The 19,380-nt window shown below is 34.3% G+C and overlaps 1 protein-coding gene and 1 long non-coding RNA gene across 3 annotated transcripts; one reads left to right on the top strand and one right to left on the bottom strand.

The window, feature by feature from the left end:
• The first annotated feature begins 1,461 nt into the window (after positions 1 to 1,461).
• LOC136807040 (uncharacterized) lies at positions 1,462 to 8,837 on the top strand. Of its 2 annotated transcripts, none has more exons than XR_010846637.1 (3): positions 1,462 to 1,546; positions 7,861 to 7,925; positions 8,311 to 8,837. It is a non-coding gene; the product is annotated as an uncharacterized lncRNA (long non-coding RNA). The 2 variants fall into 2 exon arrangements; XR_010846636.1 differs by having other exon boundaries at positions 1,462 to 1,539.
• Positions 8,838 to 9,444: 607 nt separating this feature from the next.
• LOC136807041 (uncharacterized) lies at positions 9,445 to 12,152 on the bottom strand. The gene is made up of 3 exons (XM_067063608.1): positions 11,717 to 12,152; positions 10,874 to 11,239; positions 9,445 to 10,276 (listed from the first exon to the last, which is right to left on the bottom strand). Exons 1-3 carry the CDS (start codon positions 11,791 to 11,793, stop codon positions 9,907 to 9,909), a joined length of 813 nt encoding a protein of 270 aa, XP_066919709.1. The 5' UTR covers positions 11,794 to 12,152; the 3' UTR covers positions 9,445 to 9,906.
• Positions 12,153 to 19,380: the final 7,228 nt, after the last annotated feature.

A 19,380-nucleotide genomic window follows, 5' to 3' on the forward strand; every position in this document is an offset into this window, starting at 1 on the left:
GGCAGGGTATATTTTTTCGAGAATGAAATGTGATGATGTGGTTTTGAAGTATGATATATAAACAAAAACAAAGTGGATAAATATTAACCCTATTTTTATCAAGGGGGGGGTGTTTTCCACCAGGCTGGCACTCTTTTGCTAATAGCTCACTGAAAAATTTTTTTAACACTCTGAAAGTTTTTGACTTTTAATATAATCCTATTAGCAGCATGTATACCAAATTTTACAATTATACACCGACCAGATCAGGTTTTATGACTTTTTTGTGCAGGCATATCATAAAATCCAGCTAAAACCCTGTAAAATCCCAAAATCTTAAATTTAGCATAACTTTTGATCTAGCCATCCAACTGACTTCAAATTTTGACAGGTTATAGGTATTAATGATAAATTTTAAAAATTATTTAAAAAATTTTCAAAAACTGCTGACGTCATCAAAAATGACGTCATTGTTTTTTGAAAAAATTTACTCATTTTCTGCATGGATTTTAAATTTTGATTTTATTAGTATGGTAAAAACCGGCAAATATGTTAAAGATATTATTTTTGGCTTTTAGAAATTTAAAACAGAATTGAAATATCTCCATTCGTTCAACTTTGATTGCTATTTTATTGAACAGTACTTTTTCATTGGTCAGCGATAATTGTGAAACTTTGTGATGACGTCATCACCTTTATGATGACGTCATCAACCCAAATTTTTTTCTATGAACTTCTATTATGATAGAGAACATTTGTGCCAAATTTCAAGTCCATACCTTTTCTAGATCAAAAGTTATGCAAGGCTGGTGGAAAACACCCCCCTTGAGAATACAAAATCCGAAAAAGCCTGATAATAATAGGGTTAAACATAATTGACAAAATTGATAAATAAATAAATTAATTTCTATATAGGGTGTCCCTAATAAAAGTATCGAGTTTGAACATGCGATTGAGTAGAAAGTTTTAAGTGTGTATTCACAAAATTGTATTTTAAGCTCTCCCTCTTTTTTCTTTGTCATTACGTAACAATAAACACATACTCTGCCTGTTTACAAATGCAACGAAATTACGATCATGAGAAAAACGCAACAATTAAAACATGTTTGTAAAGAATCGTATGTAAAACTATGAAAATAATAAAAATGGAATGTATGGAACAATAAAAAAGTAAAACGAGGGAATTTGAATTTTTATTAATTTTGATTTTTAAAGACGTACATTTATGCAACAGGGGAATAGTAAAAGGGCTATTGATTAATTTATACGTTGTTGCCCCGCAGGGGCTTTTGTTGCTTCACGTAGCGGACCTGCTCGCCAGAAAAATATTCATATTCATATTCATATTCATATTCATGTTTCGTCCGATTCTGAGCGGGCCGCGCGCGGTTAAAAAATGTTCGCGCGCGATAATCTCTTTTGCTGCTACTTGTATTGATTTCCTAGCTATGCACGGACAGAGAAGGTAGCTTTCCTAGCTATCCACGATGGTTGAAATTTGACAATGACTTGCTTTTGTAGCTAGCTGTGTCTTTTTGCTGAACAAGAAAACAGAAAAAGGTAAAAGGTAATATTCAAATATCTATGAAAATGTCTAAGAAAAATCATGATGAGCCTTCTTCAGAAGGAATTTCTCAGAAATTTATTGAGCCTTCTTCAGTTTCTGATGAAGGAATTTCTCAGAAAATTATTGATGAGCTTTCTTCAGAAGAAGAACAGATAGATCAGGAGAGGTACGTGTACAAAAATGATAGAGGTAATAGAGACTTACATTTTATGAATTTGTGTAGACACCAAGATTCAGTGTATACATGTGCAGTAGACTCATTTTTGGAAGTAGCATATTCTGCGTTTGGCCCATACATTGCTGAAATTGAGACACAGAGCTTATTCTTTGATTTGTTAACAAATTGTTTGAAGTCATACAGTATCATTTTAAATTCAGACAATAGAGAAAATGAAGAAAACTTATCTATTATTCGTCAGCCTGTTTGGGACTTCTTAATTGCAAATTGCACATCTTTTGAAAAACGTGATTGCGATGCTGAGTTTTCTCAGATTTTTTCAGGAAGTATTGTTCGTAATTTTTCAGAGCGAGAGAAAGCTTTATTTGAGACACGTTACAGAATAGAGGGATCATGCTCTAACTGTAGTGAAGAATTAATTCGTCAATGTAGTATATTTTTGAATTACATTTCAGAATTAAACTTAAATCTTTTAGATGACTTCCATAATTGGCAAAATCTTTTAAACCCAGTTATGATTGATAAATCAATAATGTGCAGTAGTTGTGGGAATATTTCTCACGATACATCGCTAGTGTCGTTTGTGTAGGTGCTACCTTGTAGAATTTGGAGGTGATTATGATATAGAATTTGGACAGAATTTGGTTTTAAATGATCAAAACTATGTCCTGAGAGGTCTTGTTAGACATAAAGGAGACCACTTTTCATGTGCTGTATTAGATGATAATAATTGGATCTATATTGATGATTTACATGAAAAAACATTTTGTTGCGAAAGCTTGCGTCAACTTTATGAGATTCATAAAGATGGATGGTTTTTTTGCATTTACATAAAGGAAAACATTTCTGATCAAACTAATTTTGTACATTTTGAGATAGCTAGCACTTTGAGGAAAAGAAAGATGGGCAAAGATGATTTAAAGGACTATCCATTAAGAAGCAAAAGCAAAAAAATTGAGGAAGATAAAGCTGAGATCGATAAAAGATATTATGCAAAAAATAAGGAACGTATTAATTTGAAAAGGAAGAATTATTACAAAAACAACTGTGAGGATAAAAAAATCTATTATGAAAAGACAAAAGACAAGCGTAAGGAATATTTCGCCAAAACAAAAGATTTGCGTAAAGAAAAACAAAAAGAATATTATGAGAAGAATAAAGAGCAAATAAAGGCTCAGCAGCGTGAACGTAATCATGAAAAAACAAAAGATTTGCGTAAAGAAAAACAAAAAGAATATTACGAGAAGAATAAAGAGCAAATAAAGGCTCAGCAGCGTGAACGTAATCATGAAAAAACAAAAGATTTGCGTAAAGAAAAACAAAAAGAATATTATGAGAAGAATAAAGAGAAAATAAAGGCTCTGCAGCGAGAACGTAATCATGATAAAACAAAAGATTTGCGTAAAGAGAAACAAAAAGAATATTATGAGAAGAATAAAGAGCAAATAAAGGCTCAGCAGCATGAACGTAATCATGAAAAAACAAAAGATTTGCGTAAAGAAAAACAAAAAGAATATTATGAGAAGAATAAAGAGAAAATAAAGGCTCAGCAGCGTGAACGTAATCATGCTAAAAAAAGGCAAAATACAGAAAAGAATGGTGACTTTTTGGGTGATAAATTTCACAAAAAATTAGAAATGACTATTTTTCAGTGCAACACTCGTAAGGAAGGCTGGCCACTTTGTAAGACTCCAAATGATAAAAGTAATTATGAATGCGTAAGATGTAAAAGAGATAAAACTCAGCCAAAGAAATTTAGTATTGAAAATGATATGATTCCAAGTAAAGTTCCACTGGAACTGCAAGGTTTAACACAGGTTGAAGAAATGCTTATTGCTAGAGCATTTCCTGTTATTCAAGTTTATACTAAGCCAAATGGAGGGCAAAAAGCTTATAAAGGACATGTTCTAACTTTACCTCATGATGTTCAGCACATTGCTAATGTTTTGCCAAGATATCCCAGTGATATCCCAGTTATCGTTTTTAAAATTGACGGGAAAGATAACAGATCAAGAGACCTAAGAGTGCGGAGACAAAAAGTTCTTGATGCATTAGTGTGGCTAACCGGAAAGAATAGTATGGGAGAACCAAATAACCCAAGGTACCAAAATGTGACTATTGATAGAAGTAGATTTGATAAATTGCCTGAAGATGATTATTTGCAAATGCCAATGAATGTAGACTTCAATCAAGAAGAGGTTGAAGATGATGATTTAGATAATGAGGGAATTCTTCCTGATTTTGGTCCAAATTCTGAGGATAGTGAAGAAAAAGTTTATGATTGCAATACTGAAATGGGGAGTTTTATTCCAATTAAAGTAAAAACTAAGAAAGAAAAAGATATAATTAATGATTCAATTTTGAATCCAGAATCTGTTAAGATAGGCAACGAGCCTTTAAATGAGTTCACTACAGAGTATTTGGCTACTTTAGCTTTCCCAACACTTTTCCCAGATGGTAAAGGAGATCCAACTAATTCAAGCATCAGAAAGTCTATTGCTAAAAGTGATACAGAATCTTTTTCTGAAAAGATTAAACATTTAATAAAATTTGCTGAACTGATGGTGATGGTAGATGGGAAATGGGTATACAGATTTGCAGCCCATCCTCGATTTGGGTTTTGGGCTTACAATATGCTTTATCGTAGACGCCTGTTGGGACAAGGAAGTTTTTACTTGAAGCAAAATCCAGGAGAAGCTAATTTGACGATTAATGAATTACAGGATATGGTTAGAGAAGGTAGTCATGCTACAATCATGAAAAAGCTAATGAGATATGCGAAGAATGTGACAGGTACAAATGCGTACTGGAATCATGCTAAAGAAGAATTAAAAGCTACAATTAGTCAGGTTGGTTCTCCAACAATTTTTTGGACTCTGTCATGTGCTGAATTCCATTGGCCAGAATATCATGCATTATTTTCAAATAATAATGAAAGCTCAAGTGATACATTGCGAGAAAATATTATAAATAATCCTCATTTGATAGACTGGTTTTTTACTGTCAGAGTTGAAAACTTTGTTAAACTTTGGCTTTATGAGACTTTAGGTGCTGAATGGCACTGGTACAGATTTGAATATGCTGTTATGAGAGGCTCAATCCACTGTCATGGGGTAGCAAAACTTAAAAATGACCCAGGATTGTGCTCTCTTACTCAAAAGGCTTTAGAAGGACATATAGCTGAGAAAGAATTACTAGATTCTGAATTTGAGGATAATGTCAGAGTGGAGCTTGAAACTAAAGTCAATGAAGGAAAAGTAGCAGAAAGGGAAGTTACTGAATATGTTGATTCTATTGTGACAGCGTGTAACCCCTGTACTCCTGAAGAAGGCTGGGTAAAACCGAAAGTGCACCCATGCAAAAAAAAAGTTGAAGACATTAATGAAAATGAGCTTGACGATGATTATGCAAATTTAGTAAATAGTGTTCAGAGGCATACTAAGTGCAGTACAGCCTATTGCTTACGTAAAAAGAATGACGATGAACAATATTGTAGATTCAATTTTCCTTTTGAGGATTGCAATGAAACTTATATTGAATTTGAGGAATTGAATTCAAAGAAATATGGTAAGCAGTACAGACCAAAAATTGTATTGAAAAGAAACGACTCAAGAGTAAACAGGCATCAGAGATTGCAATTGCAATCATGGAGAGCTAATTGCGATATACAACCAATTATTGATTACAATGCATGTTTAGAATATCTTGCTAAGTATGCCTCAAAGGCAGAAAAAATATCAGATGTTGCTCGAGACGCTTTTGTTTCTGTTGTTGAGAATTTAAAAGGAACTGAACAAATGAGATCTGTTATTCAGAAATTAATGATTAGAGCTGTCGGGGAAAGAGATTTTAGTATACAAGAGGTAATGCACCATATATTATCATTAAAACTGGTCAGTTCATCTTTTCAAGTTGTTAATGTTTTCGGTTGACGGATCTCGAAAGGTCGAAAGGTTGAAATCAATAATGAGGATGTCCTTACTGAAGCTTCAACTGTTGATAATTATGCTAACAGAGCTAACCTTGAAGGATGTGTAGATGCATTCGTTTTAGTTTAGATAGCAATTTTATGCAATTTGTTTCAAACTATTCAGTGCAAAAAGATGTTTTGAAAAAAACGTAAGAAGCCAGTTATTGTTAGAGCCTTCCCAACACCATCATTTGATCCAAAAGGGCCTCATTTTTATGTATTTTGCAAATACCAACTGCTAAAATACAAACCATGGAGGACCAGGATTAGTGATGCTTGGGATGGTTTAAATGAGGATGATACTGATATGTTTTGCCAAAAATGGAATGAGTTTTTGCAAACTGATTTAGGTCAAAGTGTTGTCCCTAATTGGAGAAGAGAATTTAATAATGCTGAATTATATTTTGAAAGGTCAGAAACTGATGAATTTGAAGAGAATGTTGAAGGGGAACGTGAAGAATGGATGCACTTAGCTGATTTATGTGCGAATAACAATGAAACTAATCGAGATGAGCCATCTCATAACGATTTAGAATTTTGGCAGTCTTGTAGAAATAATTACACTGAAGAGCAGATTGGAAATATGGTTTCTTGGCTTGACAAAAGAAAAGCCGAAATGTCTGAGAACCCAGTTGAACAAGTGTTTGAACTAAAAGTAGACTCCCTTAATGAGTCCCAAAGAAAAGCATTTGATATATTATTAGATCATGATATGAATCACAGAGATCAGCTATTCATGATGATTACCGGGTTAGCAGGGAGTGGAAAAAGTTACTTAATTAATAACATTAGAGCTTTACTGAAGGAGAAAAAATGTATTGTATCAGCCTACTTTGGAATAGCTGCATTTAATATTAATGGTAAGACTTTGCATTCTTTATTGAATCTTCCAATAAGAGGAAAAAACCGAAACGATTTGAAGGGTCCTGCCCTCTTACGCCTACAAGAAAGACTCAGTGGAGTTAAATATATGATTATTGATGAGTATTCTGTTGTTGGTCAAAATATGCTAGGATGGATAGATAAACGGTGTAGACAAGGAACAGGTGAATCAGACAAAGCTTTTGGTGGAATATCTATAATCTTGGTAGGAGATATTGCTCAATTACCCCCTGTTGGAGATGAAGTATTGTATCATAAGAAAACCTAGAAGTGAAATTGGTACATTGGGTTTTTGCATGTATAGAAAGTTTACGACTGTGATAAAGCTTACAGTAAATGAAAGATCTAAAGGTGATGATTTTGAGCAAGAAAAATTCAAAGCTGCCTTATTGAGATTAAGAAACGGTGATTCAACTGAGGAAGATTGGCAGATGTTCTTATCTAGGACACCTGCCAATTTGACTGATAATTTAAATTTAAAAGACTTTGTGAAATTATCTTTTTCAAATGAGAAAGTTGCTTCCGATAACCATGAAGCATTGATGAGCTTAAATGTCCCAGTGGCACAAATTAATGCAAGACACAGTAATAAAGAATCAGCTAAACTTTCTTCAGACGACATGGGTGGATTAGAACCTAAGGTATTTTTAAGCATCGGTGCAAGAGTAATGTTGACTAGAAACCTTTGGACAGACCAAGGACTTTGTAATGGGTCAATGGGAATAGTTAAAGATATTATTTATCAAGAAGGAGATTCTCCTCCAAATCTGCCTATAGCTGTTATTGTTCAATTTGACTCTTTTTATAAAGGACCGAGTGTATGCGAAGACCAACCTCGCTGTGTTCCTATTATTCCTTTGACAAATTCTTCAGACCTTCGCGGTACATCTCATGAGCGGCAACAACTTCCTTTGAGATTGTCTTGGGCAATAACTATTCACAAGTCTCAAGGGTTAACTTTGAATAAAGCATGGATTGATTTAGGAAATACAGAAAGATTTATTGGTTTAGCGTATGTTGGAATTTCAAGAGTGAGAAAGCTAAAAGATATGATTATTGAGCCAATGACATTAGAACGCTTACAAGATATAAAGAGAAGGAAAAATTTTAAATTTAGAGAATTAGAAGAACAGAAAAAAAAATTAACGGCTTGGCACTAGAAACTGAGACAAGATTGATTTGATAAGGGTGTATATTGATGAGAACTAAACGTTTTTAAAGATTGGGGGGAGGGGTAAATGTATTTTCAAAATTGTAAATAATGATTTTTTTTTCAATTTAAAGCTCGATATCAAAGGAATATGTCACAAACACAATTCAATGATGCTTCAAAATGACCTTTCCTAATGGTAAGAGTCGTAATTTTTTAGTTGTCATGATTATTTGATTTTTTAATTTAGTATGTACCAGAAAAAAGCGCTATCAATTGAGACTCTTTTTGGGCCAATTTTCCATGACGTCATTTTTCAGTACAAAACCAATAGAAAATGATTTCAAAAAGACTTCAAAAATAAATTTAAACCGGTTCATTAGAAAGACCTGAAAGAGTAGATAACGAAAATTGGGCTATTTGCCAATTTATAACTCCAAAGGGACCTCTTTGCCAAATTTCAGCCACATACTATTTTTTCAAGGTAAAACCCAATTCCCACATACTAATTTCCTTATCAACTTGTTCGTATACGACTTTCTGACTTAACAAATAAGTGGCTTGATTTTCTTTTCCTTTTTTAGGTCATTTTCAAAGCTTATTCATCAAAACGAGAAATTATTTCAATCATCAACCTTCGTAACGTTAATTTGTAACTCGACATTTGCTGATTCGTTATCATGCTGTTACCTGTTACCTTTTTGTTATTTGTTCCACCATTTCCCTTGATGTCCTGGTGTATGTGTCGATTCAAATCAGTTTCTTATATTGCCTACACGATTGCTGTATTTCTATCTACAACGAATGACCAATAATTTAGATTCAACAAAACCTGAACGTTATAAATGATGCAATGGTGCTGACTTCTGACTTACATGTTGCTAACACAATGTCGCTTATTTTCCTGGTTGTAAACTGGTGTTCCTGGTCGTTTAATTGTTTTAACTGAAATTTCATACCATACAACGTGGTCTTTGGAAATTGAATTGTATAGAGACGGACTATTTTTAAAGCAGGAAGCATATTTTTATAAAGAGTTCTTAGTATTTTAAAGACTTTAAACGCTAATATTTTTACACGATGAATAAGAATCTTATTACAATACATCTTATACAGTCCTACTTGCAATTTCTTTTTTCCACTCTTCTATTACACTCAGTCTTAAAACAACAAAAAAGAAATGTTTATTTTCCAGAAAAATTTGTCCTACAAATCCTACCTAAGTTTACCCTGATTGCGTATATTGTGAAACGTTCTTCTCAAACCTAATTATTCCAAAGTAATCTTGAGGTTGAGTCAGAATATACTCCTCAGTTGTCACGTCCTACTGCCGGACTTTAAGGATGACAGCCAAGAAAAGGACTTTACATCTAATTTCAACTTTAGAACATAATGTTGTTTTAAAAGGCTTTTATCGTCGTAACTAAATGTTACTTATCAAATTATAATGGCTGGCAATAAATGTTTAACTCCGGCGGTTTCGGGGCATTTATAGCTTCAGCTAACTGCTAGTAACTACCTTTTGTAATGAGCCTATGTGATGGAGAACGTTCTTATATTTTAGCGATAACACACACAAACTTTTTTACTCAATCGCATGTTCAAACTCGATACTTTTATTAGGGACACCCTGTAGAAATAGAATTAATTTCTAAGCATACATTATCATAAATAATTATGCAATAAAATGATGAAAATGTAAATATATCCTAAAGTAAACTGAAAGTTATATTTCCTCAACTTTGGAAATATAGAAAAGTCATATTTTTCATATTTACAAATGTATATGGAGCTAACTAATAAATTTTCGTGAGTAAACATGATCATCTTGCAACTTAATACCAAAAACAGTGTCTTTTTTCTCTATAGAAAATTCCTTTATAAAAAGTTACGCCCGAAGGTTTCTTTAACGTCCACAACGTCACTTTTACCTGGTCCGAGAGGCAAGAAATCTGAAAATTCAAACTCTTCAAAATGAAATTCCAATACCACTGTTCGAAAGCTCTCAAAAATCGATATAGAAGACTTTTTATTAGTGGATATACACGATTTCTCAACACAACTCGATTATAAAAACCAACAGAGCTTTCTTCACAAACTTTGTAACTAAAGATTATGTGACCCCAGCTGCCTGACTAATGTCTTTTAGCTTTAAACTCAAAGAAAAAAACACTTGTTTTTCAATGTCTTTTAGCACAAGATTGACAACCAGCCTTTATTTCAGCGATCTTTTTTTGTAATACTTTGACCATTGTTAGCATCTGGTTTCTCTCACTTAAATCGATTCCTCTCTGATCAGCGTCACAAATAAAACCAAGCGGGGGAGTTGGGAGCACCGCGAAACAACGTTGTAACTCCCAACAACCAGTTGACGTCACCACGACACACTGATCAGGAACTGGGTCCAAGTTATTAGGGTTATCAACGGAGGGAGGGTTTGAGCACCAGTTACGGACAGTAGAGCGAGTCCCATCATCCCACGCCAATTCCATTGTTTCTGCATCATACGTTGCTCCAATGTGATACAAGATTTCCGAAAATCCAAATGCTCTGAAAAACAAAGTCAAAAAATATTTTTTTAACCTTTGATATTCTTTCCATGTTTTTAGTAGTATTTCAACCTCCTATGCAATATGCTTCCTATGCAAGTTTTAGTTTGGTCACAGGGAAATGTTTTCCCGGAAATTGATGCTATTGATTTTGACCAGCATTGAATCATTTAGTTTAACTGCCATGTGCCATGATAAATACCCATTTTTTGTGAATCAGGAGAGCTTTAAGATGACAACGGGTAACTTTATAAATACCAAGATTACGTATGTGTCACTTTACCTTCCTCAAAAGGGCAAATACATAAACTTGCCAAGTGAGAATTGTTGACAGTGTAATAAACTAGCCGATCAAAAAACGAGGAAATTTTTTTCTGTTAATTTGCTTTGAATGGGGTTATTAAATACTGTTTTTAGATTGTGAAATACACGGGGTGTTTTTAAAAGTTTACGAAGTCCTGATTTTCGACTGGGTAAAAGCTCAAAAGACACAAAGGTTCTATCAAATTTTCTAAAGTTGCACATCACACCAAAACAGCAGGTTTTGAATAATGATTAATACTTACGTACGCATGCACACTTAAAATGCAGAACTTACTTCAAACTGAGTTCTTTGGTGATTCTAGTCACTTTGTTAGCAGAATGTTGATCAAATGTGACCAGTTTTCCATTCTCACCACAATCAGCTTCATCGCGTCGAGTGAACGAATTCAAAGTGGAGAAAAAAATCTTTCCATTATCATAATAAATAGACTTGCACACATATCCCAACGATAATAAACCAAAGGCTTCTGAGAGATCAGAAAATTGTGAATCACCAGCACTGATGGTAGCCACATTCCCTACCTGTGGATCCGGGATCGAAGGATTCGTCATTGTAGCATCAACGTTAAAAATCCCAACCCCCAATTGAGGAAGATTCACTGGCCCACCAAGGAAAATTTCTGCACTCGCGGGAGCATTGCTGAAAGTTAAAAACTGTACATAATAGAACGATCATACAAATGTGTTGAATCGTTTACAAAAATTAAATTAAACGAAAAGTTTGTTGGTAGAAAAGTAATGTAACTTTGTATTAAAATAAAATATATCCGTGGGGAGGGGGGTAAATGGTTGTGAGCTATAAAGGTTCCTTTTTAAATTCTTAAAAGTCTCTTAAAGTAGGGGCATAAAACCATAAATAAGCAATTCAGTTTCAGTCCCAAAAGTACGATATATCGAAAATCGAGTCCCTATAATCAAAGGGTTGTAAATTCTCGTAATTTGGACTAAAATTGAAATTTTTTGATTGAAAATAGGGAAAAATGGAGCATGTCCAAACGTTACAAAGCTGACACACAACGTTGTTTCAACGTTCATTTAACGTTATATGGACGTTGTGAATTTTAAACATGGTTAAACTGACGTCGAAACAACGTTATGTGTCAGCTAGGAGTCTTACTTGCGTGCTAGAAGATCACTGATTACTTGTATATCAGACAAATCTTGAATAGTGGCCAAATATCCTGGCTTACACATTTCTAACGCTGCTATTCCGTTGGTTGGTTCGGGAACATAAGTGAAAATGTACCCATTGTCTGTAAAAGAAAACAAAATTGAATGTAGTAACAGAATAAAAGTATACTCTAAAGGCCGGTCTCCACTTTAGCGCGACATCAGCGAAAACTTTTTAACGTTTTTGTGAGGTCATTGGTCGGTTGAAAAATGATAAGCAATTCCATTGGTCGAAATTGACTAACGGATGAAAAAAATAGAACTTCCTTCAACTTTTTTTTTGTTCGCGCGAAACTTTTTTATGACGTAATCTTTTCTTCAGGCAAAAAAGGTTAAGAAAAAAACTGTCGCCCATTTCACGCGAAAGTGGAGACCAGCCTTAATTAAATATCATCCGTTAGAGAGATAGTAAACACGGGAAATATATACCATCACGGTGGGAGGCAGTCTACGGAAAAAAATAGTAGCGGTAGATTTTGGAACAAATAGTTTACACTGTAAACACCTCCGCCACTGCTTACGTCTACACAAGATCACTAAAAAAGGGAATAGTTTAGGAGAGGCGTGATAAATTCGGGTGGAGTAAGCAGTGGCGGAGATGTTCCAAAACTCTACCACCACTTTTTTCCCGTAAACCGCCCTGACGCCCGAACTTTTTCCCGCGTTTACTTGACCTTTAAACGGACGATAGCATCGTCTATCCGCCCCGCTAAAATCTATTTCCAAGTTTATGCTACATTTAATTATTTCCCTTTTTAGTAACCTTGTGTTGACAGTAGGTTCGTCTAATTAAAAGTATACTCTGATAAAGTATGATCAGTGGTTGAGAATATACAGTCAATTATTCGAGTCTCTACTATTCGAATCTTTCTATAACTCGAACTTAAATATAGGTCCCCTCAGCTAAAAATTTGTATAAAATACTTTTGGAATTGCAAATCTTTCTCTAATTCGATAACTTTTGGTCTTTTTAAGATCGAATTAGAGTGAGTCAACAGTCTTTAATTGGTGAGCAACGCTAGCTTACGCTAAAAGGACGATTTCTGTGGCGAGTTTAAACTGGACCTTTAAAATAGTTCAACAAGCCACTCAATGCCCACTTGGTTTACAGCCACACTCACTGAAAAAAACACTAGCAAAAAAAATCTTGACTGATACGGGAAAAACGGATTCCGGAAAAACTAAGTCGGGAATTGTCATGAATGACAACTTCGCAACTGTTGTAAAAATTTCGTCAGGCGCAGCGCGCAGCGCAATGGGCCTTTAAAACACAACTGGTTGAAAAGATTTGACTTTGTCGGGGCCTATGAACGCAATTATCAATCGACGATTCCAGGCTATAATCGAACTATCTGACTTTCTATTGTGCGCATGCGTAAGGAAAAACCACATATAATTAATACCTCCAACTTATATGGTCAAACCTTTCTTTCCTTAATTAGTAGAAAAAAGCTTAATAAATCTTTATTGTTCGCCCGACTCGAGTCTATACATTGAAAAAATTCGCTTCTGTTGTATGGCGATTCTGCAACGAAAAAATATGTTGGCAGTGCCAGCACTGCTGTGCCTTTACGCCGCTTAGGCTTTCTTGTTCCCGTTTAAGGTATATGGGACAATCAATTTGACTTACGACACACACAGAATTCGTCACCAGCAATATAGTCTTCACAGACTGCTTCTTTTGTCTCCACCCAATAAATATTCAAACATAACAAGAAAATTAACTTAATCATTTTCAACTCTTCAGTAGGTCGAATGCAAGTAATTTGTGAAGAATTATCTGTCCTTAAATACAGAAGCCATTACATAATTGCAACAGTATACATCCGACTTGAATGCAGGAAAATCACACATAAATTTCACATTGATCATTGTCCATAGATATTTTCAAAATATTGTGATCTTCCTCAGATAAGTCTTGCAAAAGAATACCGCCAAGTTCAATATAATCGGGTGACGTCGCGACGGGAAATCAGCAAAGTATCGTTTAATCCACTTTTTTATAGTAGCTAGAAAACCTAAAGGTTAAAGAGGCGTAGAGTTGGTGTTAGATATTTTTAGCGTGTTTGAACGGGACTTTATGCCATGGATTTGTCCCCTTAGGAGCGACAGTTTTCAGATAGGGTGTCAAAAAGGGAGGGGCCACCTTTTCGTTTATTTTAAAGAAGAAAGTTGATTCATGACACACTCGGTCATAAGATGTACAGTAGTTATTTCCTTAATCCACTGACGTTGGTTGACTTACCCATATTGAGTCATGTTCACTTTGTTCATCTTATAAGATACACGTTGTTCATTTAAGAACATCTAAAATTTTTGTAGTCTTCGAATGTTTTTAAGTTATTGATTTTTAAGCCTTGAAATGCTCTTATTTTCACCTTATAATTTTATAAATGTGATTACTTTGGGCAAATCACTAAAATAAACCTCGTACGCAATTTTATAAATCAAAAATAAATCAAAAATAAATCATAAATAAAAAATAAATCAGAAATGAATCAATAAATCAAAAATAAATCATAAATAAATCAATAAATTAAAAATAAATCATAAATAAATCATAAATAAACTATAAACAAATAAAATGTATTTCGAAAATAAATTGACTTTTCAAATTTTTTTAATTTTTTGACAATGATTTTAATTATCAGTTCGTTATAATTTGAAAAAAAAAATTCCATTAAATTACTCCTATTCATAAGTTAGAGATAATTCAAAAATAATTAAAAAATAAATCATAAATAAATCATAGATAAATCAGAAATCATAAATCTCGTAAAGCATTTTTCGAGTGATTTGCCCCTCGATTACTTTTATCAATTTTCCTTAGAATTCGAATGTTTTAGATTCCGCACAGCCATAGAATTTTCTTAACTTGTTCTTAAGATTTTGGCTATCGAAAAAAGTAGATAGAGGATTTAAGGAATCTTTTGTGCGGCGGAAGTGTGGATTAACATGTTCATGTGAGGCAGGTTTGCATTAAAGAATAGTTTCATCAAATTACTTCCGTAGAAATTCATACACTCTTTGGATTTGATTATTATTAAACATTTCTTCCTTCTCTCATCTTGTTGCTAATGAGACAGATTTCTCTTAACAATGTCGAAATGAATCTATGAAAAGATAACATCTATCTAGCAAGAAGTACGATTAGGAAGACCATTTTCAATCAAAATAAACCCCTGATTTATTTTTCATCTCGGTCAATATTAAACCAATGCCTATACTTAATGACTATTATACTCGTCATTTGGCTGCAGATCAGCAACTGGCAACACTGCAACTTCTCTTTTCATCTATAGTTTCCTTAAGGTGGGAGTCACATGAAGAATGGAGAAAATTGAAATTTTACATTTTTCATCATAATTTTTGAAGCAGAAAAGATTTCTAAATGAAACTTTCCAGAAATGTAATATAACAATAGACAATGTGAAAAATTAAAAAAAAATTCTAAAAATAGCCAAGACGGGGGTAATATCAGCCAGGGGGTAATACACTATCAAAATACTTTGGCAGCGTTTCAGAAAAATCTATAAAAGCTATTCCAAAAATTTTTTTTGGAAGTTGCTAGTATTTGGATAAGCTGTGGAATGAATGGATAATTTTTTCAAAATTTCATTCCAGGGGGTCTGGAACCTAAAAAATGGAAAATTTGAGTTTTAAAGTCGAAAATTGATTTTTCTAGATTTTTTCAAAAATCTAATCCATTCATTCCATAGCAAACCATAAATGGAGCAACTGCTGAAAATTTCATGATCATAGCTCTTTCCAATCCTGAGAAAACGTTGCCAAGGTGTGCGAAAACCCCCTGAAACCTATTTTGAGAAAACGGTCCGTAAAGTCAGAAGTAGATATATCTCTCTATTTCTCTGTAATAAATCGACCGTTTTACAAAATTCTTTCTCTGTTTGACAAAAATGGAATAAAGTTCTACTTTATATACTTTAGAAAAGGCTTTAAAATATCAAAATAGTCCAGAAATTCCAACTTATCACTTTCACGTGATGTGCGCCAATCCTTAAAATTTTGCGCCAAACTCCACGTCAACATTGATTTAAGTCATTTTAAGTGCGTTTTCACAACAATGTAATAGATCATCCTAGTATATTTTCCTCACTGATTCTGTCAGTCATAAGTTAATTTAAAGTTGATCTGTTGTGATACAAGAATCCACTTGGACATCTAGCCGTGCACGATTTCTCGTGAATGTAAATAATCCAGCCAGCTGGCCAGAGGGCGCGAAGGGAGTGTCGCAGACCTCTAATAATTCATCACACACAATTGTTAAACCAGCCTCCAGGCTTTCAATTCCCTAAACACTTGGACATCTAAATAGATACATCATTGAATATGCCTTTCATCTCTTTGTCCTTCAAAGTTTTTCGGTAGGTGTCGTCGTCAAACTATAAGTTCATATCGGAAACGTTGAGTTTGAGAATCAAGTCTTTGGTTTCACCTAACTCAAGCTTTCTTAGTTGAGAAGAATGACATTAAAGAGTAAAAAATGTCATCAGTCAATCCAACATTTCCCAATTAAAGCAGTTTTCATAGTCAAAAATACTGGCTGGCTCCAAAATTTGTATGTTTTTAAAAATATCACTTCTTTGGTTACCATCTTTGATATTAGGAAATCCCGCGAAAAAAAGGCGGTATTGACTTAGACGCCCGAAAAGGGCGTAAAAAGATCTTTCGTTTGGTATGTCATGATCCTATGTTTAGATCAGCCATAAAGAAATCAGGCCCTAGCAACGGGTATGATTTTTCGTTGCTAAGGAAAATACTTTAGATCAGGGTCTAGAAAAAACGTTATATCTCAGGAAATATAAATGCTATGGCCTTAAAATTTTCAGGGTGCGTTCAGAAAGGGTATAGGGTCATGAAACGCGCAAAATCCCGAAATCGATATTTTTTTCACCAAATCTCAAAGCTTCATGTGACTCCCACCTTAACTGCGAATTGAGGCCTTATTCCTCTTAGCTCTGTTTTGAACGCTGACAAACGCGTAAAAGTAAAAACTCTCATGATTTCTCGAATGTGGCCTTCAAATTTTTTCTCGATTATCAATGCGTTTGGAGGGCATTCGAAGCGAAGCTACTTGCTAGTTTAGACCCAATCTCGAGCCCAATCCCTCTCGTTTAAACGACTTACCCCTTTTTGCAAGACTTCATCACCCGGGGGGGAAAGGTACTTAGGCAAATGGAGGGTACGGTATGTGCCGCCCTTAAGGGTACCTTTTTTGGATTTCCAAAGTCCCGCTAAGGGTCGGAAAAATCAGAAAATTAAATTTCAGTCCCTCTAAGGGTAGGAGAAATAGGAAAATTTCAACTTTTTACCCCCAGAAAGGTCGAAATTTGGTCAAATTTGTCCCGGTAAGGGTCGTAAAATTTACAAAATTTTCCTTTGTTTTCTCCTTTTTAGTCCTGGTAAGGGTCCGAGGGTCGAAAGTCGGACATCACCCTCCGTCAGCTCGCAACCCTAGTACCCCCGGGCTTCATCGTTCCTGACACACACACAGCAAACAAACCAAGAATGGATCACTATTACTAGAATTAAATATTCTAACTTTTTCATTGCAAACTGTACTGTAGTAGTGTCAAGTGTGATAAGTTTGGGAATCGAATCTAAAATATTTCCTCTCCAACTCTTATAGGTCCAAAGCAAATTTTGAGTACTTCTCGGGTAAGTTATTATGGCACGTCTCAAAAAATGATTATTACCTTAATTTTTAGATCGCATTAGTCGACAGAAAATGACTAAACAAATGACTGAATACGAAGGGTACTTTGATGAAGTTTCTAACCTGATGTGTAAAGCTGATTTTCGCGAAAAACCGCAAAAGCTGATTATAACGTCATAATCGATGACATCATAAAAACTAAAAATTGAATTTCTCAAGAATGGTTTATCCAATTGTCTTCAAATTTTCACCAAAGATGTATCCCCCAAAGTCGATTATTTGAGAAATAATTTTTTTCAAAATTTTGATGACGTTAGCAAAAATCAGTAAAAAACGAAAAATCCTTTCTACTGGTGGTACAGTCACTTTCGGTCGGGGTTGTGGTTGGATGGCTAGACTGGCACGCCAGTCGGGCTGGAACGGTATCACGCGGGAAAAGTGAGCGTAGGAGTTAGGTAAGCGTAGGAAGAAATTTTGTCGGCGGCGAGGGCTGAAAGCCCGACTGGAGCTTTGACTGGAGCGAAACCCCAGGAAGGAAAAAACGGCTAAGCTGAAGCCCCAATCTTACAACGCCAGATTTCGGCGTTGTAGAAATGAATGAACTTTGAGAAATTCGTGAAATGAGAAATGAAAACTTCCTTCAAAGTCGCAGATCGTGTTGTTTTGATTTTTGAGGAGGGAGTGATTGGAAAAAATAATGGCTGACTTCTAGTGGAAATTTTTATTTGAAAAGATTTTGTTTTGTTTCTTGTTTCTTATTGATGATAGTCTCTTCTTTGTGTATATGTCGCTTTTCTTCATGGTTCTCTGCATGCAAAATTCTTTGGCTCATTTTGATTGTTTTTTGTTTTGATTTGAGAGGCAAGAGAAGATGGAAAATCTTGTAACATCAGTTATCAGAACTTGTTGACTTGTTATCTTTTCCTATTCATAACTCATTCAATTTTAGGAATGGAGTATTCAGATTGCAAACACTATGGACTGTGAGTTTTTTTTTTCATTTCAGCTTTCTTTTTCCTAGGTTTGCAGGTGGTAATCAAAGGGATAACCCAGGTACAGTAGCTAACAATTATTTACTGACATTCAAACACATAAGACGTTTTAATTTTCCAGGACTCACAAGTCAAAGGTTCTTTATCAAAAATATATGGTTGTTGGACTACCAGAGACTACTACACGACACTGACACAATGTCGTGTGTATTGGATGGAAGTGCTACAAACTTTTGTGAATATCTACCTGGTTATCCCTTTGTTTTGAGTTTAATACGTACTGTATCTATCCCTATGATAAAATTACACAGTTTTGAGTAGAAATAAAGTTATGGTAAAGCGGCACTGACAAATTTCTCCAAAAAATATTTTCTTTCAAATTATGAAATATTAAAAGTCTTCTTACATCTAAAAATGATTAAATTTTTTCGCCATGCTTATGTTCTACTCAATTCTAGTATTTTTTCCAAAACTTATATATACTTACGTAGAGGGAAATTTAGCAGAATTTATGGAGAAAATTAAGAATTCTCAGTTTGGCAACAAAGATTTCTCAAACGTACTGTACACATAGTACCTACTATAACTTTAAACATTTACATATTTTTAAATTGCCATATTAGTGTGGCAAGAAAACTCATTTTTTTCATTCAGCCATAAATCTTCAAGTGTGAAGTTAATTTTATAGTACACATACTTACAATTTACAGAAAAATGGGTGATAAGTATATGTCACATGTTCAACAACCCATTTTTTCCACAGCTTACTTGTTCAACAAATTCTTGTCAAATTGAATGTCGAACAAGTGGGTTGTGGAACAAATGGGTGCCAAAATGATCGACAACCCAGTTGATTGACAATCCACTTGTTCGACAATCTATATAGTTGTTCAACAGACCAGTTGTTTGAGAGAAGAGTGTCGAACAAGTGGTCGTCGAACA

This window comes from Clytia hemisphaerica, unplaced genomic scaffold (genome assembly GCF_902728285.1).
Source record: "Clytia hemisphaerica strain Z4C2 unplaced genomic scaffold, Clytia hemisphaerica genome assembly, whole genome shotgun sequence".
Lineage (NCBI taxonomy): Eukaryota > Metazoa > Cnidaria > Hydrozoa > Leptothecata > Clytiidae > Clytia > Clytia hemisphaerica.